The 27,174-nt window shown below is 44.3% G+C and overlaps 1 protein-coding gene and 1 long non-coding RNA gene across 5 annotated transcripts in view; one reads left to right on the top strand and one right to left on the bottom strand.

The window, feature by feature from the left end:
* SIMC1 (SUMO interacting motifs containing 1) overlaps positions 1 to 2,226 on the bottom strand; it is a 103,472-nt gene extending 101,246 nt beyond the window's left edge. The window contains exon 1 of one of the 3 annotated variants that reach the window (XM_031010987.3): positions 1,927 to 2,226. In XM_031010987.3, coding sequence (XP_030866847.3) covers positions 1,927 to 2,055 — 129 coding nt within the window. In that variant the 5' untranslated portion in view covers positions 2,056 to 2,226. The remainder of the gene's footprint in view (positions 1 to 1,926) is intronic. The other 2 variants (XM_063706986.1, XM_063706985.1) reach the window with 2 other exon arrangements.
* A 57-nt stretch (positions 2,227 to 2,283) lies between these two features.
* Positions 2,284 to 27,174, top strand: part of LOC134758618 (uncharacterized) — a 40,101-nt gene continuing 15,210 nt past the window's right edge. Inside the window, exon 1 of one of the 2 annotated variants that reach the window (XR_010134012.1) lies at positions 2,284 to 2,562. This is a non-coding gene — a long non-coding RNA (uncharacterized lncRNA). Of the gene's footprint in view, positions 2,563 to 19,011; positions 19,451 to 27,174 lie in introns of those variants that run through there. The other variant, XR_010134011.1, reaches the window with a different exon arrangement.

The following is a 27,174-nucleotide window of genomic DNA, read 5'->3' as shown; positions in this document are numbered from 1 at the left end:
AGAAGCACGATTTAAATTGGGTACTGCTCTCTGGAACTTGCCCCTCATTTCGATTCAACTCAAAGGCTCAAGATCAAAATGCTTGCTTGAGTGGTCACAAGTGAGGGAAACAGTGAAAGAGTATGCCCATGTACGTGTGTGAAAGACCACAAAAGACTGAGATAAGCATGGCATCTGACCACTGAAGAAGGAAGCTGGACCAGAATGAGGGAAAATGGACAACACTTGGGAGGAAAGGAAGCAGGTGGGAAGGACAAAGTTAAACAGGTACTGAGAGAAGAGGCTATAGGAATGAGGAGGAACTAGGAGGAAAGAAGTATTTTTTCCCTTCCACTTTTTTTCTCTCTCTACTCTTTTCCTTGATGATCTCAGTCACTATTAGGCCTTCAATACTCCTTTCTGTTTGCATGATTGCCAAATATCTCCATTCTTGCCTTTTCTCCAACTACTGAGCTGGCCACATCCATCTACATTTCCTATTAACACTGTAAATCCAACAGGTCCAACCTGAATTCAGCATCTCCTTCATCTCAAGCCTGCTGCTACTTTTATATGCACTTCTCTTATACTTATCAAACATCCATCTAAACCATTCTCTCTCCCCATATTCTTTCAATCGTTCCTTCATCCAACAAATATTTATTGTGCATGTATTATGTCCGATACATTCAGCCACAGCCCTAGATATATCCATTCACTCACGAAGTCGGGTCATTTCTATCTTGGAAATCTCTTCTCTTACTATCTCATGAGCTGCCTAACTCAACTAAATTTGTCTCTAAGACGTCCTGAGAACCCCTCTTGCTTGAAAAATATATATATTAACTAGTTTTGCATGCTATTCATTCTATAGTGATCATCTAGCACTTGGCACTGTACCTCGGGCACAGAAGGGGTTCCCAATGGAGGTTTAGGGACTGTAAACCAGCTAGAAAGGGAACAGGGGCAGCAGAAGCTAGGAAACGTCTTGAACGAGTATTTGCATAGGAAGCATGGTAAACTGTATGATCTATACACATAACATCAGCTTGATAATCCTTGTGCTTCCGGGGGATGGCTCTGGGAGGCTGGGGAGATCGTTGGAAGCCTTCTGAGAGATAGCTCCACCTCCCACCCCTTGAGTAGGTCCTCAATAACCACCTGATGAATGTATCACCTTATGAGGGGACCATGGATGTTCTGTTCGCCGTTGTATCCCCAGCCCCTACAACATCTGGCCCATAGTAGGGATTCAATAAACATCTATGCAGGATTCTCGAAAGGCAGATAATTCACCACCTCATGAACGACAAAGACGAAGGGGTTCTAAGGGAAACAGAAATAGTGCGCGCGATTTCCTTCCCTATTCCTTCAGGGCTTGGTACAGGGTAAGTGCTAAGGAAACAAATCGCCCTCCTGTACAACTCCAAAATCGGGCCCCTCGCTCTGCAGTCAGGCCCTGGAGCGCGGCCACCATCTGGCCCAGGCCCGCGCTTCCCTCCCTCCCAGCCTGTTACTTCCCTGCACACATCTGTGTCCACCACAGGCCAAAGAATTACGCGCTCCCGCTTTCCTGCATCGGCCCGGCCAGGACACCCGAGCCCCCACGTCCCGCCGAGGCTCCGAGGACGCCCGCGGCCCCGGCCTGAGACCCCAGCCCCTGCAGCAGGCGCGCCAGGAGCTCGTCCATGTGCTCGGCCGCTTTCCAGCCGCAGTCCTCTCGGGCTTCAGCGCTGAGCCTGGGAGGCCCGGCCTCCCCGGTCCCTGCCCGGGTCCCTGCCCGGGCCCCTGCCCCGGCCCGCCGCGCTCCCCGGGGCCCGAGAGGCCCGGAAGGAGGCAAGGCGGGAAGTGGCTGCAGCTGTGAGGCGCCAGGGGCGGGAAGCGGGCGGCGGGCCCAGCCGAGGGTCGCGAAGACGCGCGCCCCCAAACGAGGCGACGCTCACTCACCACGGTCCGGCGGGGCAGCGCGCCGGAGGTTCGCGACAGGGCCCGGCGCAGCCTCCGCGACCGGCCCGGGCGGGCGCCCCCGGAGCTCTCAGAGCCGCTGTCGTCCGAGATCACGATGAAATCCTCCATGGCTGCGGGCCCCGACCGAGCCAGCGCGCGGGCAGCCGGAGACCCAGGCAGTGGTGGCGGCGGCGACGACTTCGGTTCCTGCTTCTGAGGTGGCGGCGGCGGCGGCGGCGGCGGGGGCGGCGGCGCCGGCGGCGGCTACAACCCGGGCCATCACCACGCCGGCCCCGCCCCGAGCCCCGCCCCGCCGGGCCGCCAAGCCCCGCCCACCGGTGGCGGGCGGCTGGGGTCAGGGCCGGGGTCGCTGTGCTTCGTGGCGGCGCGGGTCCTCCGTTTCCCAGGAGGAAAAAAAAAAAAAGAAAAATGGAGTCGCAGCCGGCTTCGGCAGGTGTTGGGGCCAGGCGTGCGAGACGCCGAGGCCGCGGGGACTTCCCCACCTGCTTCCAACCGACGAAAGCGTGAAGTGAGGCGCGCCCAGTCCCACCCTGCCCAGGTGTGAAGCGCCTCCCGGACTGAGAGGGCCTTGACTGAGGGGCAGGGAGAGAGGTCCTGGCCCCCGAGTGACCGAGGGTAGGTGACCTGGCTTCTGGCCGAGCTAGGGGAGACAGAGAGACCCCACTTTTTGGTGCACATGCGCATGTGTATCTGTAGGATAAATGCTTAAAAGCGGACTTATTGGGGCAAAGGCCATGTTTTTGTAGTTTTGATAAATGATGCCAAATTACCCTCCTAAATTGTACCAGTTTTGCGATTTCACCAACAATATGTGTCTCTCAGGAGTTTAAACTGAGATTTAGAGCAGGGGTGTCCAATCTTTTGGCTTCCCCAGGAGGAAGAATTGTGTTGGGCCATATATAAAATACACTAATGATAGCTGATGACCTAAAGGAAAAGAGTTGCGAAAAAAAAAACTCTTAATGTTAAACAGGGGATTAAACAAGTTTGACGTAGACAGTTGTTCAGTTGGTATCAGGATCAGAAGCTGAAAAGGTGCACGGAAGAAGCCATGAAGTAGCAGAGGCCATGAATAATTAGATGTTGTGAATAAGCAGAAGTTATAAAGGTGAAAAAGGTTGTCCCCAGTAGAGGAATCGGTGGGTAGTTGGCTGGTTGGTTGGTTGTAGGGCAGGACCATTAAAATCAAGATAGGATCTATTGGTACACTAAATGTGGGGTATTGACAAAATCCTGCTGCTCAGGCTCCAGCAGTTTTGCAAAATATGTTAACAGATCCAAAGAATAATGTGTTTAATAGGAGGGGAATTTGTTCCTAAAGGAATGGTTATCAGGTGCTCTCCAAGCACTGTCTAATGCAGTGTTTTTCACACTTTAGTGAGCACCAGAATCCCCTAGAGTGTTTGTTAAGACAGATTGCGGCCGGGTGCGGCGGCTCACGCCTGTAATCTCAGCACTCTGGGAGGCCGAGGCGGGTGGATCACTTGAGGTCAGGAGTTCGAGACCAGCCTGGCCCACCTCGTCTCTACTAAAAATACAAAAATTAGCTGGGCATGGTGGCAGGCGCCTGTAATCCCAGCTACTTGGGAAGCTGAGGCAGGAGAATTGCTTGAACCCGGGAGGCGGAGGTTGCAGTGAGCCGAGATCGCGCCGTTGCACTCCAGCCTGCGGGACAGAGCGAGACTCCATCTCAAAAAAACAAAAACAAAAAACTCAACAAAACACAGATTGCTGGGTTACTGGTATGGTTTGGATCTGCGTCCCCACCCAAGTCTCATGTTGAATTGTAATCCCCAATATTAGAGGTGGGGACTGGTGGGAGGTGATTGGATCGTGGGGGTGGTTTCTTATGAATGGTTTAGTACCATCCCTTTGGTACTGTCCTTGTGATAACGAGTTCTCTTGAGATCTGGTTGTTTAAAAGTGTGTGGCACCTCCCACCTCGCCCCTTTCCCCATGTGGTGTCCACTCCCCCTTCGCCTTCCGTAAGGTTCCTGAGACCTCCCCAGAAGCAGATGCTACTATGCTTCCTGTACTGCTTGCACAACCGTGAGCCAATTAAACCCCTTTTCTTTATAAATTACTCAGTCTCAGGTATTTCTTTATAGCAATTCGAGAATGAACTAACAATCACACATCAGATTTTCTGATTGAGAAAAAGAATTTTGGGGGTGGGGCCCTGAAATTTGCATTTCTAACAAGTGCCCAGGTGATGTGGATGCTGCTAGTCTGGGGACCACACTGTGAGAACCACTGGTCTGGTGGACAGGGAGTTTATGCCCAGCAGATTTCAGACATTCTGGTCCAATGGGTGAAGTCACCCTTGTGAAAGGATTCATTAAGTTGTCTTCATCTAAAGCTATTAAACATTTAGGGTTGTGATCTCTCACACCTGTAATCCCAGCACTTTGGGAGGCCGAGTTGGGAGAATAGCTTGAGGCCAGGAGTTTGAGACTAGACTGGGCAATATAGCAAGACCCTGTCTCTACAAAAATAAAAACAAATTAGCCAGGTGTGGTAGCGCATGCCTGTGGTCCTAGCTACTCAGGCAGCTGAGGCAGGAGGATCCCTTGAGCCCAGGAATTGGAGGCTGCAGTGAGCTATGATACTGCCTGTGCACTCACTCCAGTCGGGGCAATAGGGTGAGACCCTGTCTCAATAAAACGAAAAGAAACAAAATACACAACCATTTGGTGTGTCTGACTACCTGCTTGCTGAAACACTGTCTTCTGTAGGTTTCTGTGATGCTGTGCTTCTCTCACCACTTTTTTTTAGTCTCCTTAGCTGACGCCTACTCCTCTACTCACTCCTTAAACTCTTGATGTCCCTTAGAGTCCTGACATTGGCCACCTTTACACACGGGACCTCTTCCCTCTACAATCTCAACTATTCCCTGGCTTCAGTGATTGGTTTTATGCCAATGGCTGCCACGAGTTTATCTCAGCCCAGTGCTGTCCTTAAAACTCCAGTTGTATACATCCAAACATCTGCTGAAGCTCGTAGGCCTCTCAGGTTGAATATGTCTAAAGCCAAACTCACCTTTATGCTCCCCACACCCACAAAAAAGCCTGCTCTCTTTGTGTGTCTTATGGTGATGGCTCCACCAGCCAGCAATTGCTGAAGTGAAAAACCTGAGCATTGCACTTGGTTTCTCCCCTTTCCTCAACAAGTCCTGTCTGTTTTACCTCCTAAACATCTCCTGCATCCCTCTACTTCTTTTGGCCTCTGCTGCTGATTCTGGCCAAGCTCTGGCCTACTCTACTGTGGCAAGACACAAGAGTGTTCAGATTGTTTCTTTCTCATCAGCCATCCTGCCTGAAATACAGGAAACTCAGGACCCCTGGTGGTATAATACGAGAACAGCTTAAAAGTACCCTGCCCTTACTTGGCAACTCAGGTGGGATGAATACTGGCTCTGAAGTGGCCCTCCTTAAAACTGTAAGTAATGTCACTTATGTTTCCTTGGCCATCCTGGATTTGTCTTGAAGTGTGCCGTTTACCCAAGACTTCCAAAGTGATTGTATGTTTTTCAGAAATTTGTGTATTTTTTTTAAGGTGACACTTTTTCATAGACTCACTCCCCACAAACCATACATTAGTCTCATGTAAATTGAGAGGCTAATGTAGTATTTTATGCATCCAGTGAATATTGTATTTGGTGAGTACCTGCTAGATGCTAGGCTTATGTTAGGGGTCGGGGATAAAGCAGTGAGAAGGACAGCTATTGCCTCTGTTCTCAAAGAGCTTAGCGGTTAAGGAGGTATCACTAGTTGGTTAATGGAGAAAAAATTGTTTCTTTTCTTTTAAAATAATTTTTAATGAAAAATTCATACATGAAAAAATGTGTGAAGATGCAAATCAAAACCGCATTGAGATCCTACTTTATACCCATTTAGGATGGCTATTTTTTTAAAAAACAGAAAACAAATTTGGGAAGGATGTGGAGAAACTGGAACCACTGTGCGTTGCTGGTAGGAATGTAAAATGGAGAAGCAGCTGTGAAAAATAGTTTGGCAGTTTCTCAAAAAGTTAGATGTAGAATTACCGTATGATTCAACAATTCTACTCCTAGATATTTGCCCAGAAAAACTGAAAACGGGACTCAAACAGGTACTCGTCTGCAAATCTTCACAGCAGCATTATTTGTAATAGCCAAAAGGTAGAAACAAGTCTTCCTCAGCAGATGTATGGATTAAAAAAAGTGGTATCTACATATAATAGAATAATATATTCAGCCATGAAAAGGAATTAAATTCTGATAACATGTCACATGGATGAACCTTGAGAATATTATGCTAAGTGAAATAAACCAGATGCAAAAGGACAAATATTATACAATTCCATGTTTATGAAGTACCTAGAATAGGCAAATTCACAGAGACAGATAATGGAATAATGGTTTTCAGGGGTTGGGGAAGGGGAGAATGGGGAGTTATTGTTTAATGGGTATTGAGTTTCAGCTTGGGATGACAAAGAGTTCTGGAAATGGATGGTGGTGATGGTTGCACAATTTTGTGAATGAACTAATGCCGCCGAATTGTATATTTAAAATGGTTATAATGGTAAATTTTGTGTTACGTCTATTTTACCAAAATAGAACACACTATGTGCATGGTTTTCTTTTATAAAATTTAAAAGCATTACAGACAAGGCTAAAGGCCCCTTTTGCCACCTCCCCCATCCAGATTCGCAATTCCCTCTTTTCAGTGCTGTTATGTTTATTCCTCTAGAGCTGCTTCTGTGTATTTACCTGAATTCATGTGTACTTACTAAAATTAAATACATTTTTAGCTTTATCGAATAACATATCTGCTCTGGTATAGAGTTGTTTATTTTTGAGACGAAGTCTCACTCTATCACCCAGGCTGCAGTGCAGTGGCACGATCTTGGCTCACCACAACCTCCGCCTCCTGGGTTCAAGCGATTCTCCTGCCTCAGCCTCCCGAGTAGCTGGGAGTAGCTGGGCATGCACACCACCATGCCCGGCTAATTTTTGTATTTTTTTTTTTTCAGTAGAGACGGGGTTTCACTGTGTTGACCAGTCTGGTCTTGAACTCCTGACCTCGTGATCCGCCTGCCTTGGCCTCCCAAAGTGCTGGGATTACAGGCGTGAGCCACCGCACGCAGCCTGCTATTGAGATTTGAAACCATCATTTGTGGTAAAAACATTCTAAATACAAAGCTTCCTGCCTTATTAATGGGGATTTTTTTTTTTTTTGGTGGTTATTCATCTTTAAAATATTTTTTCTTTTTTCTATTTTTCATTACATGGCAGGGTCAGTGCCTGCAGACCTGCTTTTGTTTATGCTAAAGCCAGCTAGCTCAAGTGTCTCCCTGCTCTAGGGAACATTCTGTCCCTTCTGTGGGATTCCAGGTCTAATCTTCCAGTTTCAGGGCACTCTTAGCTTTTCCACTGGATTGCTTCAGCAGGCGGCCTCTCAGTTTACATAACTTTATTTAAATCATTTTCTTATACTTTCTCCCTGCTTCCTTCCCATCTTCAAATTTGCTGTGATATCAAGGCCTTTGTAAAAATTTTGTTTCATTCCCTATGTTTGAAGAATCCTCATTTGAGAAAGTTAAAGCAATTGAGAATGGTTACGAAGCAGAATGTGTAACTCCATCATATTTTGATAACATCTTTCCAGATATCTCTAAATGGCCGATACTCACATGTGCAAAATTTTTACATAAATGGGATCAGACTATGCATATTGCATCACAGTTGGTTTTCTTAAATTAATATGTCCTTATGGTTTTCTGTGTCAGTGAACATGGATCTATAGTATCCATATTGTCTATTGGCTCATATTTTAAAATAGCATATTTGCTTTTATATAGAAAACCACAAAGAAGCAAGCAAAAAAATATACCACGTTCTCCCATTCTTGGTATCCCTCATTGAACAGTTTGTAAAACTAAAAGAAACATCTTGTGAGTTCAGTAAATTCTTGCTACCAAAACTTACAAAATGAAAAGTGAAAGTTGAAAGCCACCCTCTCTTTCCTAGTTCTTCTTCCTAACACTAAATACCTTTATTAGTTTCTTGTAAATCCTTCAAAACATACTTACTTACTACACATACTTATCTGTTCTAACACACCCTAAAAAAATCACACTGTACAGTTATTTACTTTGCTTTTTTTAATTTATCATGGGCATTATTTCCTAACTGCAGGGTAAACATATCTGTCACTTTTTAACAGCTTACATTAAAAAGTCACTTGTTAGGCTGTGCCATAATTTATTTAATTGGTTTTCTATCATGGATATTTTGGTTGTTTCTAGGGTTTTTGTGTATTTTTGTTATTACTATTACCAATTATGTTACAACAACATCTTTGAGCTTCTAAGAAGTCTTGCTAGCATATCTGCAGGGAAATTCTTTTTTATTTTTTTGAGACGGAGTCTCATTCTGTCGCCCAGGCTGGAGTACAGTGGCACCATCTTGGCTCACTGCAAGCTCTGCCTCCCGAGTTCACACCATTCTCCTGCCTCAGGCTCCCGAGTAGCTGGGATTACAGGCGCCCGCCACCACGCCCGGCTAATTTTTTTTTTGTATTTTTAGTAGAGACGGGGTTTCATCCTGTTAGCCAGGATGGTATCGATCTCCTGACCTCGTGATCTGCCTGCCTTGGCCTCCCAAAGTGCTGGGATTACAGGCGTAAGCCACCGCACCCGGCCCGGGAAATTCTTAAGCATGGGGGACTGGGTTAGAAGATGTGCGCTTTACATATTGATAGAAATTACCAAATTGTCATCCAGAAAGGTTTCACCAAATAACGTATCAACAAAAGCACTTGAGAGTGCTTATTTCCCCAGGTTCTTCAAGCACTGGTTATCAGACTTTTTAGTTGTTGCCAATCAAATAATTTAAGGTTGGTATCTTGTCCTGATTGCCTTTACTTCATTATGAGTGAAGTTATGACACTTTTAAAGTGCTCATTGGCTATTTGTAGCTTTTTCTTTAAACTGTGTTCATATACATTGACTTTTTTCTCCTATGCTGTTCATCTTTTTCAGTAACAGTGAAATTTATATGAATAGCTAACATTTACAAAGTATTACATTGCTTGCATATTCAACAAGACACCAAATAATGAACATTTAGGATGTTTACAGTATTATCTTGCTGCTTTAAACATTCTTGCACATACATCTTTGTACTCTGGACCAGATATGTATCTGTTTAAGTTAAATTTCTGGAAGTGGAATTGCTGATTTAAAGTTGAATTATTTGTCCAAATGTTCCAAATAGCATTGTGTGATAGGGGAATGGTCCAAGTGAGGAAGTAGGAAAGAAAGGAACTAAACAGTTACTCCCAACTGCAAGGCCAGTCAGCTCTAAATTAGAGTTTAGTTAGCAGGCTAATTGGTGATATCATCCTACCTGCTTTCATCAATAAGCTTTGTAAAATCCTAACTCTCTTTCTCTATTTGAGTGCCCAGACCTCCTGGGAGTCTGCAAATTCTAGGGTTAAAAAAAAAAAAAGTAATTTTGTAATTTTCAGGTGAACAATAGTATTAAAAATTATAAGCACATTCTGAATCATTTTATGACCGTACAACTCCAACATTGGCTTTATATTTCTGTTTATAGTTGCCTGCATTGGTGCATAATGTTTTTGTCTTTTTTTTTTGAGACGGATCTTGCTCTGTCCCCCAGGCTGGAGTGCAGTGGCGCCATCTCGGCTCACTGCAAACTCCGCCTCCCTGGTTCACGCCATTCTCCTGTCTCAGCCTCCCAAGTAGCTGGGACTACAGGCGCTTGCCACCACGCCTGGCTAATTTTTTGTATTTTTAGCAGAGATGGGGTTTTGCTGTGTTAGCCAGGATGGTCTCGATCTCCTGACTTCGTGATCCGCCTGCCTTGGCCTCCCAAAGTGCTGGGATTACAGGCGTTAGCCACCGCGCCCGGCCAGGTGCATAATGTTTTAAGGCACTATGGTAGTTCACGAATTTTGACTAAGTGGAGGGAGGTAGTGGGAGAATTGAGCCAGTTTACTCATGGGGCAGGTGGACTCCGGGGCAAGCAGAGCTCAAAAGGACCTGGGCAAAAGCAATCCTTTAAATTAGAAGAATGTAGGAAATGATTTGAGGGAGGATGAGTTGAGCAAATCCTGTCTTTGTACAACTTGTTCATTAGCAGCAAGTGTAGTAGGAAACAATGACATTGTTTTACATTTCTGATTTGAGTAATAATTGGATTAGGACACCAATTCAAGCCAAATTGCATTAATGACCACAATGTCCACCTTAGTTTTACAGGAGTTATTGGGTAACTGCATAAAACCAGGCATTCCAGGATTGTTTGGAGGTGGTTTTGACCAAGTATGAGGTCTACCTTGAGGTAGCAAAGAACTGAAGTTATTAACACCATTTTGTACAGAATAATTATCTGAACATTTTCTGCATTCATGTTATTGACAAAATCAAATAGACAAAAGTTGGTGTGCTCTCATGTTTTGTTCTAATATGCATTTAATTAATAACAATATATAAAATGCTATTTTTTCTTTGTTCCAATGTTACTTTCTTGTGAAAAAAGACATCCAAGACAAAAATCTACTACTCACATTAAGTTGTCCTTTGTCCTAGTTACCATTACATATTCAGTTTTACATATTTTAACAATATTGTGGTTAGACTTTGGATTTATACATTTCACTTAGCGTACCGTGAATATTTTCCAATTTTGCTAATCTGTTTGTTATCTCCCTTTATGCTCTTCTTATACATTCTTTGTTGACCACCGTCGTGACCACCATCACCAGGCAAATGTTGTTTGCCCAGGTATGTAAGCCTGTACATATTTCTCCATAATCATGCAAGCCTCTCCAAAGATATACAGACACATGTACACCACATAGAAAAATATAAAATATATGTTAGAGATTGTGAATTTGTCATTTGCTTTTACTAAAGTGAGATCATAAACTATATTTCTTAACCACTTTTTTTTTGCTTAATTCATCCGGACAGCCACCAGATCAATACACTACAGATCCTACTTGTTTTAAATAGTGACATAGTTATTCCTACTGTAGAGGTACATGTTTATTTACTTTTTCCCCATCGATGGTCATTCAAGCTGTTTTCATGTTTTTTGTCATTACAATGTCACAGTAAGTCTCAGATTCGACCTTACATTGTTAGGAGTAGGATCACTAGATCAAAGGGTTTGTATATTTTTGGTTTTAGTGTATAAGGCCATATTACTTACTTTAAAAGGTTGTAGGTCATATCACCCAGTATCAATGTGTGGACCTTATTTGGATCTCAGTTCAAACAAAATAGAAAAAGTATGACATTTACAAGACAGTTGGAAATTTGAACACAGGGTCAGGTGTGGTGGCTCATGCCTGTAATCCCAGGTCCTGGGGAGGCTGAGGTAGGAAGATCACTCGAGCCCAGGAGATCGAGGCTGCAGTGAGCTATGATCGTGCTACTGCGCTCCAGCCTGGGCAGGGAGCAAGACCCCGTCTCTTAAAAAAAAATTTGAACGCTGCGTAGATGTCTCACTAAATTAAGGACTTTTTGGTTTTCTATTTTTAGATGTAATAATGGTCAAAAGACATTCTGAAATATTTATGGATAAAATAATTTGCTTCAGAAAGGTATCGGGGAGAGACAAGTGGATGGAAACAGGGATAAAATGAATGGCCTTGAATTGACAATTGTTGGAGCTGGTATAATGAGAGTCCATTATACCACTGTTTTCCTTTTAGATATGTTAGAAATTCTCCACAATAATAATTTTATAAAGCTGTAATAATTCACCCTATATTATCAATGTATGAGAAAAATGATTACCTTACATTTCCCTTGGTAATGGGTGTTACTACTTTTATTTTTGTCAATCTGATGTGTGCAAAGAGGTATTTGCTGCTATAATTTGTATTTACCTTACTGCTAGTGAGATTGATTATCTTGAGAAAGTGTAACACTTCCTTTTTGGCAGCTAGCAGTCAGGTTATGGTGTTCCCAAACAAACATAAAGAATACTTTCTAGAATATAAATGGGATATAGACAAGGCTACTGCATGACCATGTCTGGAACAAAATAGAGAAAAGCCATTTTGCAACCATAGAAACAATAAAACATTCTCCATTTCTAACTGGAGTGACTGCTGCTCATTTACCAATGACGACTGTAGTCTTACCTTAGTCCTACTTCCTAGATAAGAATTAAGATATCCCAGCCACTGCATTGCCCTAACTTATTAACAACCCTCAACTCACAGCTAATCCTCACTTCTCCAGCTTTTCTTGAAATAATCTAGTACAAGCCCAAATCCTATGAGAAGCCCCTTTCAATTCCTTGTTGAGACCTCTGCAGTTCCTTTGGAGTGCTTTCCCCGCTCCTGCAGCAAGGTAAATAAACCAAACTATTTTCTACTATAGAAATGTTCCTGATGGCCTTCAGTCAGTGGGCTTTAAAACAATCTTTTTAAAGTTTGTGAATTTGGATTTCTTCTTCTTTGGAACATTTTCCCAATTCAGTGGGTAGTTTTGAAATTTTTCCTTTTGTCTGAGAGTCAGTTTCATTTTTACCTACCCTACTCTTTAAAAATATTTTTCTGGCCAGGCGTGGTAGCTGTAATCCCAGCAGTTAGGGAGGCCGAGGTGGGTGGATCACCTGAGGTTAGGAGTTCAAGACTAGCCTGGCTAACGTGGTGAAACCTCGTCTCTACTAAAAATACAAAAATACAAAAATTAGCTGGGCGTGGTGGCAGGTGCCTGTAATCCCAGCTACTTGGGAGGCTGAGGCAGGAGAATCGCTTAAACCTGGGAAGTGGAGGTTGCAGTGAGCCACGATTGCACCACTGCACTCCAGCCTGGGTGACAAGAGCCAGATTCCGTCTCAAAAAAAAAAAAAAAGTTTTTGTGGGTACATAGGTGCATATATTTATGGGTTGCATCAGGCACTTTGATACAGGCATGCAATGTGTAACAATCACATCAGGGTAAATGGGGGTAAACCTCAAGCATTTATCCTTTGTGTTACAAACTCTCCAATTATACTCTTATGTAAAAATGTACAATTAAATTATTTTTGACTATAGTCCCCCCCGTTATGCTAGCAAATACTAGGTCTTATTCATTCTAACTACTCTTTTTGTACCTGTTAATCATCCCCACTTCCTCCCAACCCCTGTTCTTTTCTAGGATCCATATGTACTACCTAGAAGAAGTAAAAGATAAGGATTCCCATTCAGGTTAGATCACTCCAGGTTTGATGACGTTAGCAAGTATTTTCAGGGTTTTGTGAGTTCTCCAGTAAGGCTACTGGGGGTTGAGGCTGCAGTGTTGCTAAGTTGGACCTCCTTTGGCTCTAGACTCTCTTCTTAACTACCGATCTAGTTTGGCGATGCTGATAATGTGCGTGTTCAATGTGTGTGTGTGTGTGCGTGCTCACACGTGTGTGTGTGTGAGTGCATTTACCACTTATTGCTCATTTTGTAAGGTATTGAGGGAGAAAATTGCTAATACAATTTCATTTCATCATCTTATCAGAAGTCTGATATTTCTATTATATTTTGATTTATATATTTACAAGTGCTTATGTGAGATATATAAAAATTCAAGTTAATTGTTATTTTACTGGTATGAAATATCACCATTTGTCCCTTTTAGTGCCTTTCATCTTGAGTCGTTGGTTACATAATATTATAACATACATAACAATTCTTTGATGTGCTGGGAAAATATTGATATTTAAGCCCACCTGTTTTTATCCAGTATGTAACTCTTTCACCATTCAGATAACTAGACGGAGTCATCCTTTGCCTTAAAGAAGATTGTCACAGTGGAACCAGAATACAAAAAGACACATTCTTGGCTTGTGAATGTCAAAGCTGGGGCTCAGGTATAAGATATTCGGAGCCAGTTTCTTCCCCCTCAGAGGAAGTCATGTTGCTTGCTCTATTAGTTCTATTTCCTTAGATGTGACTTCTCTCCTTCGTGTGGGGTGGTGTTTCTCATTTTTAGTGTTAGAGTTTTCCTCAAATATTTTGTCATTCTTGGTTGGGTGTTTGTCTTAATTTTTGAAGTTCCCTGTTAGCTCACATGTGAGTGCTGGATTTTTTCATAGCACCTTGTTGCCAGTAATTTCAGGAAAGAATTTGGACTTGCAATGGGATAGGGTTTGTTAGCATCCAGTCTTCTGGGACAGGCATGTGTGTGTGTTGGGGGAAACCACATAGTTACCATGGGCACTGCAACGCCCTGCCTCTCTGGCTCAGGTGCTCACACTCGCACTTACTGCTCTTAAGCTTCTGCTGCCAGTTGCTTTGCAAACGCTGGAGAAGGTTACTCTTAGGTGCCCAGGGCTCACTCCTGTTTCCTCATATCTGCTGCTCCTGAGGTTGGAGATCCATCAAGTTGATCTTACCTTTTGTTGCGATTTTCTCCTCTGGATGTTTTAGGTTATGATTTTCTCCTTCAGTCTGACACCATTTGCTCTCCATTTTTCTGGGATTTCCTTCTAATTCCTGCAGACTAATGATTACCAACATATCAGGCCTCAACACTATTCTAATCAATTTTCTCTCCTTCACACACTTCCTGAGAGAGTCATCTACATTAGCAGGCTCCATTTTCTAGCCTCATATTCACTTCTCAACCCACCCCAATCTAGCTCCCACTCCTCATTAGTCAGCAGAGATAGTGCTCACTCAGGTCCCCTGACCTCTGTGGTGGTTTTAAAACATGTCCACAAATTCCTTAGAAGTCCCTCCTTCAAAAGGCAGGTCTAATTTCCCTCCCTTTAAGCGTGGGTTGTACTTGGTTGACTTGCGTATGATAAATAGAATGTGTCAGAAGTGATGGTGGGTGATTTCCAAGTCTGGGTTGAAAAAGACAATGTGACTTCAACGTTTCTCTCCTGCATAGATTGCCTACTCTGGGAGAGCCAGGTGTGAGTGGGCCTTGGTGGATGAGGATCCTCCAGGCCTACTGGCCTTTTAGATGGCTGCAGCCTCATGAGACACTGGGCCCAAATCACTCAGCTGAGCAGCTCCTGGATCCTTCACTTTCAGAAACTGCATGAGTATCTTAATCTGTTCATGCTTCTGGGACAGAATACCTAAGACTGGGTCATTTATAAAGAACAGAAATTCATTTCCTCACTGTTTCTGGAGGCTGGGAAGTCCAAGATCAAGGTGCCAGCACGGGTACGTGGTGAGGGCCTTCTTGCTGCATCCTCTGGGAGAGAGGAATACTGTGTCCTCACATGGTTGAAGAGAAGAGAGAGCTAAGCAAATGCTGCAAGAAGCCTCCTTTAGAAGGGCCTCAATCCCATTAATGAGAGAGGAAACTTCATGGCCTAATCATCTCATAAACACCCCACCCCTTCATACTGTCACATTGGCAACACCTGAATTTTGGAGGGGATGCATTCAAACCACAGCAATCAGTTAATATATATTTGTTGTTGTAAGGTGCTGAAGTTTAGGGTAATTTGTTACACAGCAATAGATAAGGAATACAACCTACACATTGTTATATCTAAAGGATGCCGTGACTTCCGGGCAGCATTTGACACTGTTGACCTCTCCCTCTCTGAAACACTCTTCCTTTTAATTCCACCACACTACATTCTTCTACCTCCCCAATCCTTCCTTCTCATTCCTTTGCCAGTTCTTTCTCCTCTGCAGTCATTTCAGTGATGAGCTCTTTAAAGTCTTCTTCTCTTTTCAATCTAATCTTTCTCAGAGTTCTCACTCAGCCTTTCAGTAAATATGCAGTTGACAGTTTCTTCATCCAACCCAGACGTCTTCCCAGAACAAGTCACCTACATTTGAAACTGTTCGCTCAGCATTATCCTTCATCACCCCCAAAGCACCTCAGTCTCTACTCAGAAAACAAATCATCTTTCCCTCAAAACTTGGTTCTCTTTCTGTGTTTTCTATTTCAGTGAATAACACTACCACCATCTATCCAGTTGCTTATAGCCCGCCATGCACCTCTCTCTCCTTAACCACGTATCTAATCCATTTCCAAGCCTGCTTAACTCCTGCATCATCTCTTAAATCTCCTCTGCTATCCAAGCCATGATTCTTTGTCACCAGGACTCTTATTGTAGCCTTCAAACCTATTCCCTTACATCTACCCTAGGTCCATCTCCTGTCCATTGTCCATACTATTGCTTGAGGGATATTTTCAAAACACAAATCTGATCATGTTTCTTTTCTTTTTTAAATGTCTTTTTGTTCTGCTTTAATGCATTTAAAGGCTTTAATCATCTCCTATCAGTCTTTGACTAAAACCCCCAAATCCTTAAGATGACCTGCCAGTCTCTGTCTTCTTATCACAGCCTACATCTCTAGTCTCGTGCCACACTCCCCACTTGCTCCCTGAAATTCAGCCATAGTGACCCTTCTAACATGGTATGTTCCCCCTTGACCCAGGCAGAGCCTTTATGGGAGCCTCTATGAAATGCTTAGTCCCTGGCAGATCTCAGCACAGCATCCCTAGGTCATGGAAAACTCTCCAAACCTCCAATCTATGTCAAGAACATATCTTACAACTTTCTGGAGAATTGGGGCCCTTTTCTCTAGGTCATAGCCTAAGTTAATAATTGAGCCTAGAGGTGGTACCTTTGATTAACATTTGCCCCTCCCTCTTCAACTGTGAGTGCCGTGAGAGTGTGGAGAATGCCCGACTGTGAACACTGTTGCAGCTCAGTGCCCGGCACAGGGTCCAGTAACCTCGGAGACATTTGATGAATATTTGGGACTGACTGTTCCTTGAAAATTCGAAAGGACTTGCACATAAAAATCTTTGGTCTGGTGCCTTTTTATGGAATGTTTCTTTCAGTACTTGTTTTTCAAAGTTTTTTTTTAAACTTCTGATTTTATGGTTCTTCTTGAAGCAATTTTGGTAATTCATATTTTCTCAAAAAATGTCTGATTCAAGACTTAAACATTCATCAGGAAAGAATTGTACAAACTATCTTATAATGGGGGAAATCACATTTGTGGTTTAATCTCTTCTTGTTTTTTATATGGTATATTTATCCCCCAACCCCCTTTAGGCTAGTGTGAGCTTGTCTATGTCATTGCTTTGATATTTTTCCTTTAAGAACCAGATTCTGTCTTTGTAATTTACGTTAGAAAGTTATGTAATTTTTATAGCCTTTCTTAAAACAGCTTTGTTGAGGCAGTTTACATGCCACGATATTTACACATGTTAAGTGTTATAATTTAATGATTTTTAGTATATTTATAGGGTTGTGTAACCACCATCACAATCAAGTTTTAGAATATTTTGATCACCCCCCAAAAATCCCCTGCTTTTGTTTATTTGTAACCAATCCCTATTCCTACCCATAGGCTCAGGCAACTGCTAATCTGCTTTCTGTCTCTAGGTTTAATGCTTCGTCTGGACATTTCATATACATGAAATCGTATAATATCTGATCTTTTGCATCGGGCTTCTTTCATTCAATGTAGTGGTTTTGAGGTCATCCATGTTGTAGCATGTATCAATATATCATTTCTTTTTTTGTTGTTGTTGAGACAGAGTCTCGCTCTGTTGCCCAGGCTGGAGTGCAGTGGAGTGATCTCAGCTCACTGCAAGCTCCGCCTCCCAGGTTCACACCATTCTCCTGCCTCAGCCTCCCGAGTAGCTGGGACTACAGGGCCCACCACCACACCTGGCTAATTTTTTTTTGTATTTTTGGTAGAGACAGGGTTTCAGCATGTTAGCCAGGATGGTCTTGATCTCCTGACCTTGTGATCCACCCGTCTCGGCCTCCCAAAGTGCTGGGATTACAGGTGTGAGCCACTGCGCCAGGCCCTTTTATTTCTTAGTAGTATTCTATTGTATAGATAGACTGCATTTCACTTGTCTGTTTACCAGTAGATTAACATTTGGTTCTTTCCACTTTTTGGCTGTATGAATAATGCTGCTGTGAACATCCCTGTGCAAGTCCATGTGGACATATAATTTCATTTCTCTTTATTACCTAGGAATGGAATGGCTGGGTAATATGGTAAATTTGTGATTAACCTTTTAAAAAGCCACCAGACTGTTATTTCACATTCCCATTGAGAGGTGACAGCGTGCTGGCAGTCCTCACAGCCCTCCCTCGCTCTCGGCGCCTCCTCTGCCTGGGCTCCCACTTTGGCGGCACTTGAGGAGCCCTTCAGCCCACCGCTGCACTGTGGGAGCCCCTTTCTAGGCTGGCCAAGGCCGGAGCCCACTCCCTCAGCTTGCAGGGAGGTGTGGAGGGAGAGGCGCGACCAGGAACCGGGGCTGCGTGCGGCGCTTCCGGGCCAGCTGGAGTTCCGGGTAAGCGTGGGCTTGGCGGGCCCCGCACTCGGAGCAGCCAGCCGGCCCTGCTGGCCCCGGGCAATGAGGGCTTAGCACCCGGGCCAGCGGCTGCGGAGGGTGTACTGGGTCCCCCAGCAGTGCCAGCCCACCGGCGCTGCTCTCGATTTCTCGCCGGGCCTTAGCTGCCTTCCCGCGGGGCAGGCGTCGGGACTGCAGCCCGCCATGCCTGAGCCTTCCCCCGCCTCCGTGGGCTCCTGTGCAGCCCGAGCCTCCCCGACGAGCACCGCCCCCTGCTCCACAGCGCCCAGTCCCATCGATCACCCAAGGGCTGAGGAGTGCGAGCGCATGGCGCGGGACTGGCAGGCAGCTCCACCTGCAGCCCTGGTGCGGGATCCACTGGGTGAAGCCAGCTGGGCTCTTGAGTCTGGTGGGGACATGGAGAACCTTTATGTCTAGCTCAGGGATTGTAAATACACCAGTTGGCACTCTGTATCTAGCTCAAGGTTTGTAAACACACCAATCAGCACCCTGTGTTTAGCTCAGGGTTTGTGAGTGCACCAATCGACACTCTGTATCTAGCTGCTCTGGTGGGGCCTTGGAGAACCTTTGTGTGGATACTCTGTATCTAACTAATCTGATGGAGACGTGAAGAACCTTTGTGTCTAGCTCAGGGATTGTAAATGCACCAATCAGCGCCCTGTCAAAACAGACCACTCGGCTCTACCAATCAGCAGGACGTGGGTGGGGCCAGATAAGAGAATAAAAGCAGGCTGCCGCAGCCCCGGCAGTGGCAGCCCGCTCTGGTCTCTTTCCAGATTGTGGAAGCTTTGTTCTTTCACTCTTTGCTTTAAATCTTGCTGCTGCTCACTCACTCTTTGGGTCCACACTGCTTTTATGAGCTGTAACACTCACCGCAAAAGTCTGCAGCTTCACTCTTGAAGCCAGCGAGACCAGGAGCCCACCAGGAAGAAAGAGCAACTTTAGATGCGCTGCCTTAAGAGCTGTAACACTCACTGCAATGGTCTGCAGCTTCACTCCTGAGCCAGCGAGACCCCGAACCCACCAGAAGGAAGAAACTCCGAACACATCCAAATATCAAAAGGAACAAACTCCAGACGCGCCACCTTAAGAGCTGTAACACTCACCACGAGGGTCCGCGGCTTCATTCTTGAAGTCAGTGAGACCGAGAACCCACCAATTCTGGATACACCATCAGCGTGTTGAGGTATGATTTACCTACCACAACCTCACCAATACTTGTCACTTTTTCTGTGAAAGGTCAGATAGTAAACATTTTAGAATTTGCAGACCACTGTGGTCTCTGTAGCAGCTACTCAATTCTGCCATGATAGTGTAAAAGCAGGCATAGACCATACATTATAAATAAATGGGAGGGCTGTATTGCAATAAAACTTTATTATACAGAAACAGGTGGTTCTGTAATTTACCAACGTCTTACCTAATTATAGCTATTCTAGTGGTAGCTTATTATGGCTTTAATTTGCATTTCTCTAATGACTAATGATGTCAAGCATCTACTCGTGTGCTCGTTAACAGTTTGTATATCTTCCTCGGTGAAATGTTTGTTCAAATATTTTACCCATATTTTAATTGAATTGTTTGTGTACTTATCATTGCGTTATGAGAGGCCTTTATATATTCTAGATACAAGTCCTTGATCAGGTATATGATTTGCAAATATTTTTTCTAGTCTGTGATTTTTCTTTTTATTTTCTAAGTGATGTCTTCTTAAGAGCAAAAATTTTTTAAATGTTTCTGCAGTTTATCAGATTTTTCTTTATGCATTAGGCTTTTGAAGGACTCTGTCTAATCTGTCATGGGTGAGCAGTGACTATCTGGGGCTGGGGGTGTGGTGGTAAAAAGAGTTTACCAAGACAGTTGAAGGTAAAGAAAGGCAGATGTATCAGAAAGTAGGAAGATACATTGCAAGGAAGCAACAGGCAAGTTTGCAAGAGAGAAGCTAACTACAAGGAGACAAAGGCTTGCTGGGGATTTTATAGGGTGATGCTTGTGCTGTGTGCTGAAGGGGTCTTTGTGCAGTATTGATAACACCAAGGTTTCAGTGAGCTAACCTGCAGTTTTCTGTCAGCCGAGGGTCTGGTGATAGGTGCAGGAAGACTGTGAGTTATTTGCCCAAGAGGGCTACGTGTCCTGCACCATGAAGAAAGGCAAACTTACAGCTTATCTGCCTTCTCTTTTTGCTTTCCCTTAGTCCCACCAGCCTGACTCCTTTTCCCTAATTAAGACTCTACATTTTCTTGCTGACAGAGCAATAATGACAAATCTTTGTCATGTGGGTGAAGGTCTCATCTTCCAACTGCTTCCTGCTGACCAGGGGCATAGAGTTGGCCCTACCTAGGATTACTGGCCTGTTAGGAGGTTATATGGGCCTAAACCCCGGAGTTGGGACTTGAATTGGGCAGGGTGACTGTGGGACTATGGGGGAACAGCATTTATTTAGCAGCCTAAAATTTTGTCCTGCTGTGTTTAAAGGAGAGTTAATGGAGTACCCTTAATGGCTGATACCATTGCTGCAGTAACATTTTGGTTTGAAATTGTTGTATTCTAGAAGACCAAAATGAGGTATTGCATTAACAATGAATGGTACAAATGAACTCCTATGAGCATTATTACAGGTGGGAGAAGTGGGGTCTGACAGATAAAGATTTCTAAATATTAATGGGATAAGGGAAAATTGAGAAAAAGATGTAGATGTATTAGTGAGGATGAGGAGTTGTCTAGTCTTGACCCCATTCCTATATATTCCATCCCAGTTGCTGAATTGTTTATAGGCATAAAGTCATCATCATCAATCTTGCAGGCATTAACTTTGTTGTTTCCCCGCAATAGAGAAAGCCTGTGGGGGTCCACAGTGAGCTGATCAGAGTCGTCATATGGCACCTGTTCCTGGTGTACCTGATTATAGTTGAGGGCAGAATTGCAATGCACTTGTGTTAAAGCCCCTAGGAAAGGGCCGAACCCCTTGGAGTTTCTAATGCAGAGGTTTGCCTTACAGGCCATCTCTGGTGCCTTCCCAATCCACTTTGTCATGGTGGATGATTGCCATGAGGCATCCATTGGCCTAGGTCCCCCTCTTAAACCTGCGTTTTTGGTGTGTGTGTAAGTGGTGTAGTCGAATCCAGACTATTGGGCTTGTATGTTAACAATTTCTTCTATAGATAGTGCAACAGCTAGGAAGGAGTGTAATGTCATCCTCAAGTGCCTGCTTGTGTGGGCATATTCAGCAGTCAGTATTGTGTGTTACGTTAGCAACTTGAGATATTACTGGGTAGAGTGGGTGCTTGGGTGCAGCCATTGAGGCAGTAGCTAGCTATGATAGAGTAAAAACAGAATCATATTTAAGGAAAATGACAATATATGGTAAACTTAGGAAGGCGGGAAAGAAGAGGGGCTGTAAAGAGTATGAGAAAAACAGTTAAATACTAGTACTTCAGCGCATTGAAGTTGTGGTGTGGGGGTAAATAACATCACTAGGACAAATATAAAGAAGTTTCATCTGGGTGATAGTTTTGGAGGTTCCTCTGCAAATAGCAATCGTGTACTATCTCCCTTATAAAAGCATTAATATCAAGAGGGTGAAGCTGCTTAACAGGCAGTTGGAGAATTACTGAGAGCCTGTGGTAGAACTGAATGCGAAGAGTTCGCTTTAAGAAGAAGATTTAGCCCAGCACGGTGGCTCATGCCTGTAATTCCAGCACTTTGGGAGGCTGACGCTGATGGAGCACTTGCAGCCAGGAGTTTGAGACCAGCCTGGCCGACATGGTGAAATCCCGTCTCTACTAAAAATACAAAAATTAGCCGGGCTTGGTGGCACATGCCTGTAATCACAGCTACTCAGGAGGCTGAGGCAGGAGAATCGCTTGAACCCAGGAGGTGGAGGTTGCAGTGAGCTGAGATGGCGCCACTGCACTCCAGCCTGGGTGACAGAGAGAGACTCTGTCTCAAAACAAAACAAAACAGATTTAAAAGAGGTGCTGGATTTATTTCCATCAACTTTAAGGGAGGTTAAAAAATTCTAGGTTGTTTGGTTTAACAAAACTTTAACCTTTTTTTTTCTTAACTTTAAAAGAGTTTCCAGTGTTTATATTCTAGTTAGACCGTAAATAATGAGTCTTATCTCAGCAGCAGCAGCTTAGTAACAGCAGTTCTAAAGCAGGAAGAAAAAAAGAGAGGAAAATCGAGAGCTTTAGAAGACTGTTTAACTCTGTAGTGCAAGTTAAATATTTGAGCTCTGAATTTTTTTTTTTGTAATTTGCCCATTAGTTTAAAATGTGCACAAAAACAGCATAATATGTAAGCAGCTGGAGTTTTAAAGAGAACAATAAAATCGGGCTAGGATGTTACAAACTGTTTTTTCCCATTTAAGGTTAGACTCCTGGATTGAACAGAAAAAGAGAAAAAGAAAAGAAAGGAATGGAGGAAAAGGTTAAGCTTTACAGGATGGCTTTTGAGCCTGCAGCCACTGGACAGTGCAGGGCAGCATCCCTACCCGTCTCGCTCATTTCCTATCAGGGAGAGCCTTAGCACCCCAGACCTACACAGTATGGGATGAATTCCTCCTACCTCCACAAGCCACCAGTTAAAGTGAGCTGTCTCCAGCGGGAGCAGAGAGCCCCTTCAGCTTAAGGCCATCAGGGGTCAGGATTCTGTTCCAGGGGCCCTTCGGTCCTCAGTGCAGTCCCTTTTCCAGCGGCCGAGCTTATGGGTTGGGGTAAGCCGTGTGGGTTTTTTTCCCATTTATCCCGTTAGGGCAGTTTGCCTATTAGTGGCCTAGCCTTCTGTACCAATGACGGTTATTTGGAGGAGTGTTCTTAGGGAAACCTGGAGGGGGCTGGGGGCTTGTAAAGCAGCCAAGAGCTGAGCCTGCCTTTTGTCCCTGTGGTTTTCTTTCTTTTTAGCCCTGTCCTCCTTATTCTGCTTTTGGCTATAAAAGACTGAGGAGGCTAATTTGAGGATTTTCTGCACAGGGGCCATGCTGTATTACACAAGAAAATTAGACGTTTCTTCTTGAGAGTCTAAAGGTTAAATTTCTCCAGTGTTTTAGAATGCAGCCTAGAGGTGAGGCTAAAGGAATAGATGGGGTTTATCCCATGATGGGACTGGAAAACATGCTGCTTGGGGCTATTTGAACCGCCCATTCTCTCGATATCCTGCCAAGATGAAAAGGGCTCCACTTATGTCTGCTGAGGGACTCAGGGTACACTTTCTAAAGGGGCCTCCCACCGTTAGAAAAGACCTCTTGGCTGCTCAGGGGCTTTGCAATCGGTGGCCAGTCCAGGTACTCACGCTGGGTGATCAGCCCAGGTATGAGGAAAAAGGGTAAAGGAAGAACTCAGCCTGGTGCCAGTCAGAAGAGTGGGCGGATAAGGGAAGACTCATTGTTCTGAGGCTGTCTGGATCACCTGATTTAGCAAAGTCCTGAACAAGATGGATAATTCAGAGTGAGAAAGAGAGGGTACGAGTCACCCAAAATGTGTGTGAATTTGCTCTGAACGTGCTTCTGCTGTCAGTTGTGTCACACATAGGGTTTAGGGACTTTTGACCAGAAAAGATAGGAGAGAGCTTTCCTTCATGTTGGGCAGGGCACTCAGCCCTATTCACCCTTTGGCCTTCAGACAACACCAGAGAGTGGCCCTGGCCAGTTGCCATCAATTGTCGGATACTAGAAGCCAGCTGCTGGGAGACTGAAAAGTGAAAGTAAATTTAGGTCCTTCACCTGAACCTGGTGGTGGGTCAAATGCTTCCACATGGACACCTGTCAGTCCCACTGGAGTGTAGGTCTGGCCAGAGACCTTTAGTTGTCTCTGTGCTCAGATGTTGGCCACCAAGGATCACAAGTTGGGAAAGAGAATGGAGAGGATTCCCTGTAAGGAGAGAGAGTCCTTATATGGGCCACCAAAATGTCATGGGTGAGTGGTGACTATCTGGGGCTGGTGGCGTGATGGTTCAGAGAATTTACCAAGACAGTTGTAGGTTAAGAAAGGCTGATTTATTAGAGAAAGTAGGAAAATATGTTGCAAGGAAGCAATGGGCAAGTTAGCAGGTGTGGAGGTAACTGCAAGGAAACAAAGGCTTGCTGGGGATTTTATAGGATGGCGCTTGCGCTGTGTACTGAAGAGGGCTTTGTGTATACTGATAACACCAACGTTGCAGTGAACTAAATTGCATTTTTCTATCAGCTGAGGGTCTGGAGATAGCTGGGTGCAGGAAGATTGTGAGTTATTTGCTCAGGAGGGCTGTGTGTCCTGGACCATGAAGAAAGGAAAACTTACAGCTTATCTGCTTTTTCTTGTTGCTTTCCCTTAATCCCACCAGCCTGATTCCTTTTCCCTAATTAGGACTCCACATAATCCAGGGTCACAGGATTATTTTCTTCTAAACATTTTGTAATTTTAGGTTTTTTATTTTTTTGGAATGGAGTCTCACTTGGTTGCCCAGGCTGGAGTACAGTGGCATGAGCTCAGCTAACTGCAATCTCCACCTCCCGGGTTCAAGCAATTCTTATGCCTCAGCCTCCCAAGTACCTGGGACTATAGGCGCACGCCACTGTGTCTGGCTAATTTTTGTATTTTTAGTAGAGATGGGGTTTTACCACATTGGCCAGGCTGGTCTTGAAGTCCTGACCTTGTGATCTGCCCACCTCAGCCTCCCAAAGTGCTGGGATTACAGGCGTGAGCCACTGCACCCTGCCTGTCATTTTAGTTCTCATATGTAGATCTGTGACTCTTTTTGAGCTATTTTTTTATTTATTGATAATTCTTGGGTGTTTCTCGGAGAGGGGGATGTGGCAGGATCATAGGATAATAGTGGAGAGAAGGTCAGCAGATAAACACGTGAACAAAGGGCTCTGGTTTTCCCAGGCAGAGGTCCCTGCGGCCTTCCGCAGTGTTTGTGTCCCTGGGTACTTGAGATTAGGGAGTGGGTACTTGAGGTTAGGGAGTGGTGATGACACTTAACGAGCATGCTGCCCTCAAGCATCTGTTTAACAAAGCACATCTTGCACCACCCTTAATCCATTTAACCCTGAGTTGACACAGCACATGTTTCAGAGAGCATGGGGTTCAGGGTAAGGTTATAGATTAACAGCATCCCAAGGCAGAAGAATTTTTCTTAGTACAGAACAAAATGGAGTCTCCTATGTTTACTTCTTTCTACACAGACACAGTAACAATCTGATCTTTCTTTTCCCCACATTTCCCCCTTTCTTTTTGACAAAACCACCATCATCATCATGGCCTGTTCTCGATGGTCGCTGTCTCTTCGGGGCTGTTGGGTACCCCTCCCAGATGGGGCGGCTGGGCAGAGGCGCTCCTCACTCCTAGATGGGGAGGCCGGGCAGAGGCACTCCTCACTTCCCAGATGGGGTGGCCGGGCAGGGGCGCTCCTCACTTCCCAGACGGGGTGGCCGGGCAGAGGCACTCCCCACTTCCCAGACGGGGTGGCGGCCGGGCAGAGGCACTCCTCACTTCCTAGATGGGGTGGCTGGGCAGAGGCGCTCTTCACTTCCCAGATGATGGGCGGCCGGGCAGAGGCGCTCCTCAATTCCCAGATGGGGCGGCTGGGCAGAGACGCTCCTCACTTCCCAGATGGGGCGGCCGGGCAGAGGTGCTCCTCACATCTCAGTTTTTGAGCTATTTTTAATGACTAGTGTGGAGTACCTAAATTTATCTTTTTGCATGTGAATATTGTCCCACACCATTTGTTGAAAATAATATTCTTTCCAGTTTGAATTTTTCTGGCAGCTTTGTTGAAAATCAGTTGGCCATAAATGTTGAGTTTATTTTTGAGCTCTTAATTCTGTTTAATTGATCTATATGTCAATCCCTATGCCAGTACACTCTCCTGATTTTTTTTTTCTTTTTCTAGACAGTCTTGCTCTGTTGCCTAGGCTGGAGTACTGTGGTGTGAACATAGCTCACTACAGCCTTGAAGTCCTGGGGTCAAGTGATCCTCCCACCTCAACCTCCCAAGTAGCTGATACTACAAGCATGAGCCATCGTGCCCAGCCTGTCCTTATTTTTGTAGATTTATAATATGTTTTGAAATTAGGAACTGTAAGTCCTCCAACTTTGTTCTTTTTCAAAATTGTTTTGGCTATTCTAGGTTATTTGTATTTTCATATCAATTTTAGGATCAGCTTGTTAATTCCTGCAAAAAAGGCAGGTGGGATTTTGAAAGGATTGCATTGAAGCTATAGATCAATTTGGGGAGAATTGTCATCTTAACAAGATTGAGTTTTCCAATCCATAAATATGGATGTCCCCTCATTTATTTAAATCTTCTTTAATTTCTCTCAGCACCAGTTTTAGTGTATAAAAGTTTTATTGTATCAAAGAAGTGCATTTTTTGTAAAATTTATCCCTAAGCATTTTATTGTATTGATACTATTATGAATGGAATTATTTTTTAAATTTCATTTTTGAATTTTTCATTGCTGGTATATAGAAAAATAATTGATTTTTGTGTATTGATCTTATGTTTTGTGGCCTTGCTGGAATTACGTATATCCTACTGTTTATTTAGCTGGGTGGTTTTGCTGTCAGTGCTGGTGTTCCTAGTTCACTCAGAAGCCCCTTTGCTCTGATCCCGACAATTTCCAGTGCCATTTCTACTGTCAGTAATGAACCCACAATTGTCTGCAGACTGCACAGCCTCATCTGCAGCTGAGGCAGAGTCAGCCCTTTCTCCTTGTCCTGCTTTTCAGCAGGGTTGGAAATGCACAGTCTGGGATGCTTCTTACGGGGGATAGCCTGAGATGCTGGAGGAGTCAGTGGTTGTCATTGGGCAGCAACCACTCTGGCCCTCTTCTGTACTTCAGCAGTCCTAGGATCTGGGTCCCCTGGTACCTGGGGGTTCTTAGATCTTGTTCCAAATCCCTACTCCAGCTCTCTGAGGATTGGGGGACTC

This window comes from Gorilla gorilla, chromosome 4, assembly GCF_029281585.2.
Source record: "Gorilla gorilla gorilla isolate KB3781 chromosome 4, NHGRI_mGorGor1-v2.1_pri, whole genome shotgun sequence".
Taxonomy (NCBI): domain Eukaryota; kingdom Metazoa; phylum Chordata; class Mammalia; order Primates; family Hominidae; genus Gorilla; species Gorilla gorilla.
Note: the sequence above shows the minus strand (reverse complement) of the source record. Positions and strands in the feature narration are given on the sequence as shown.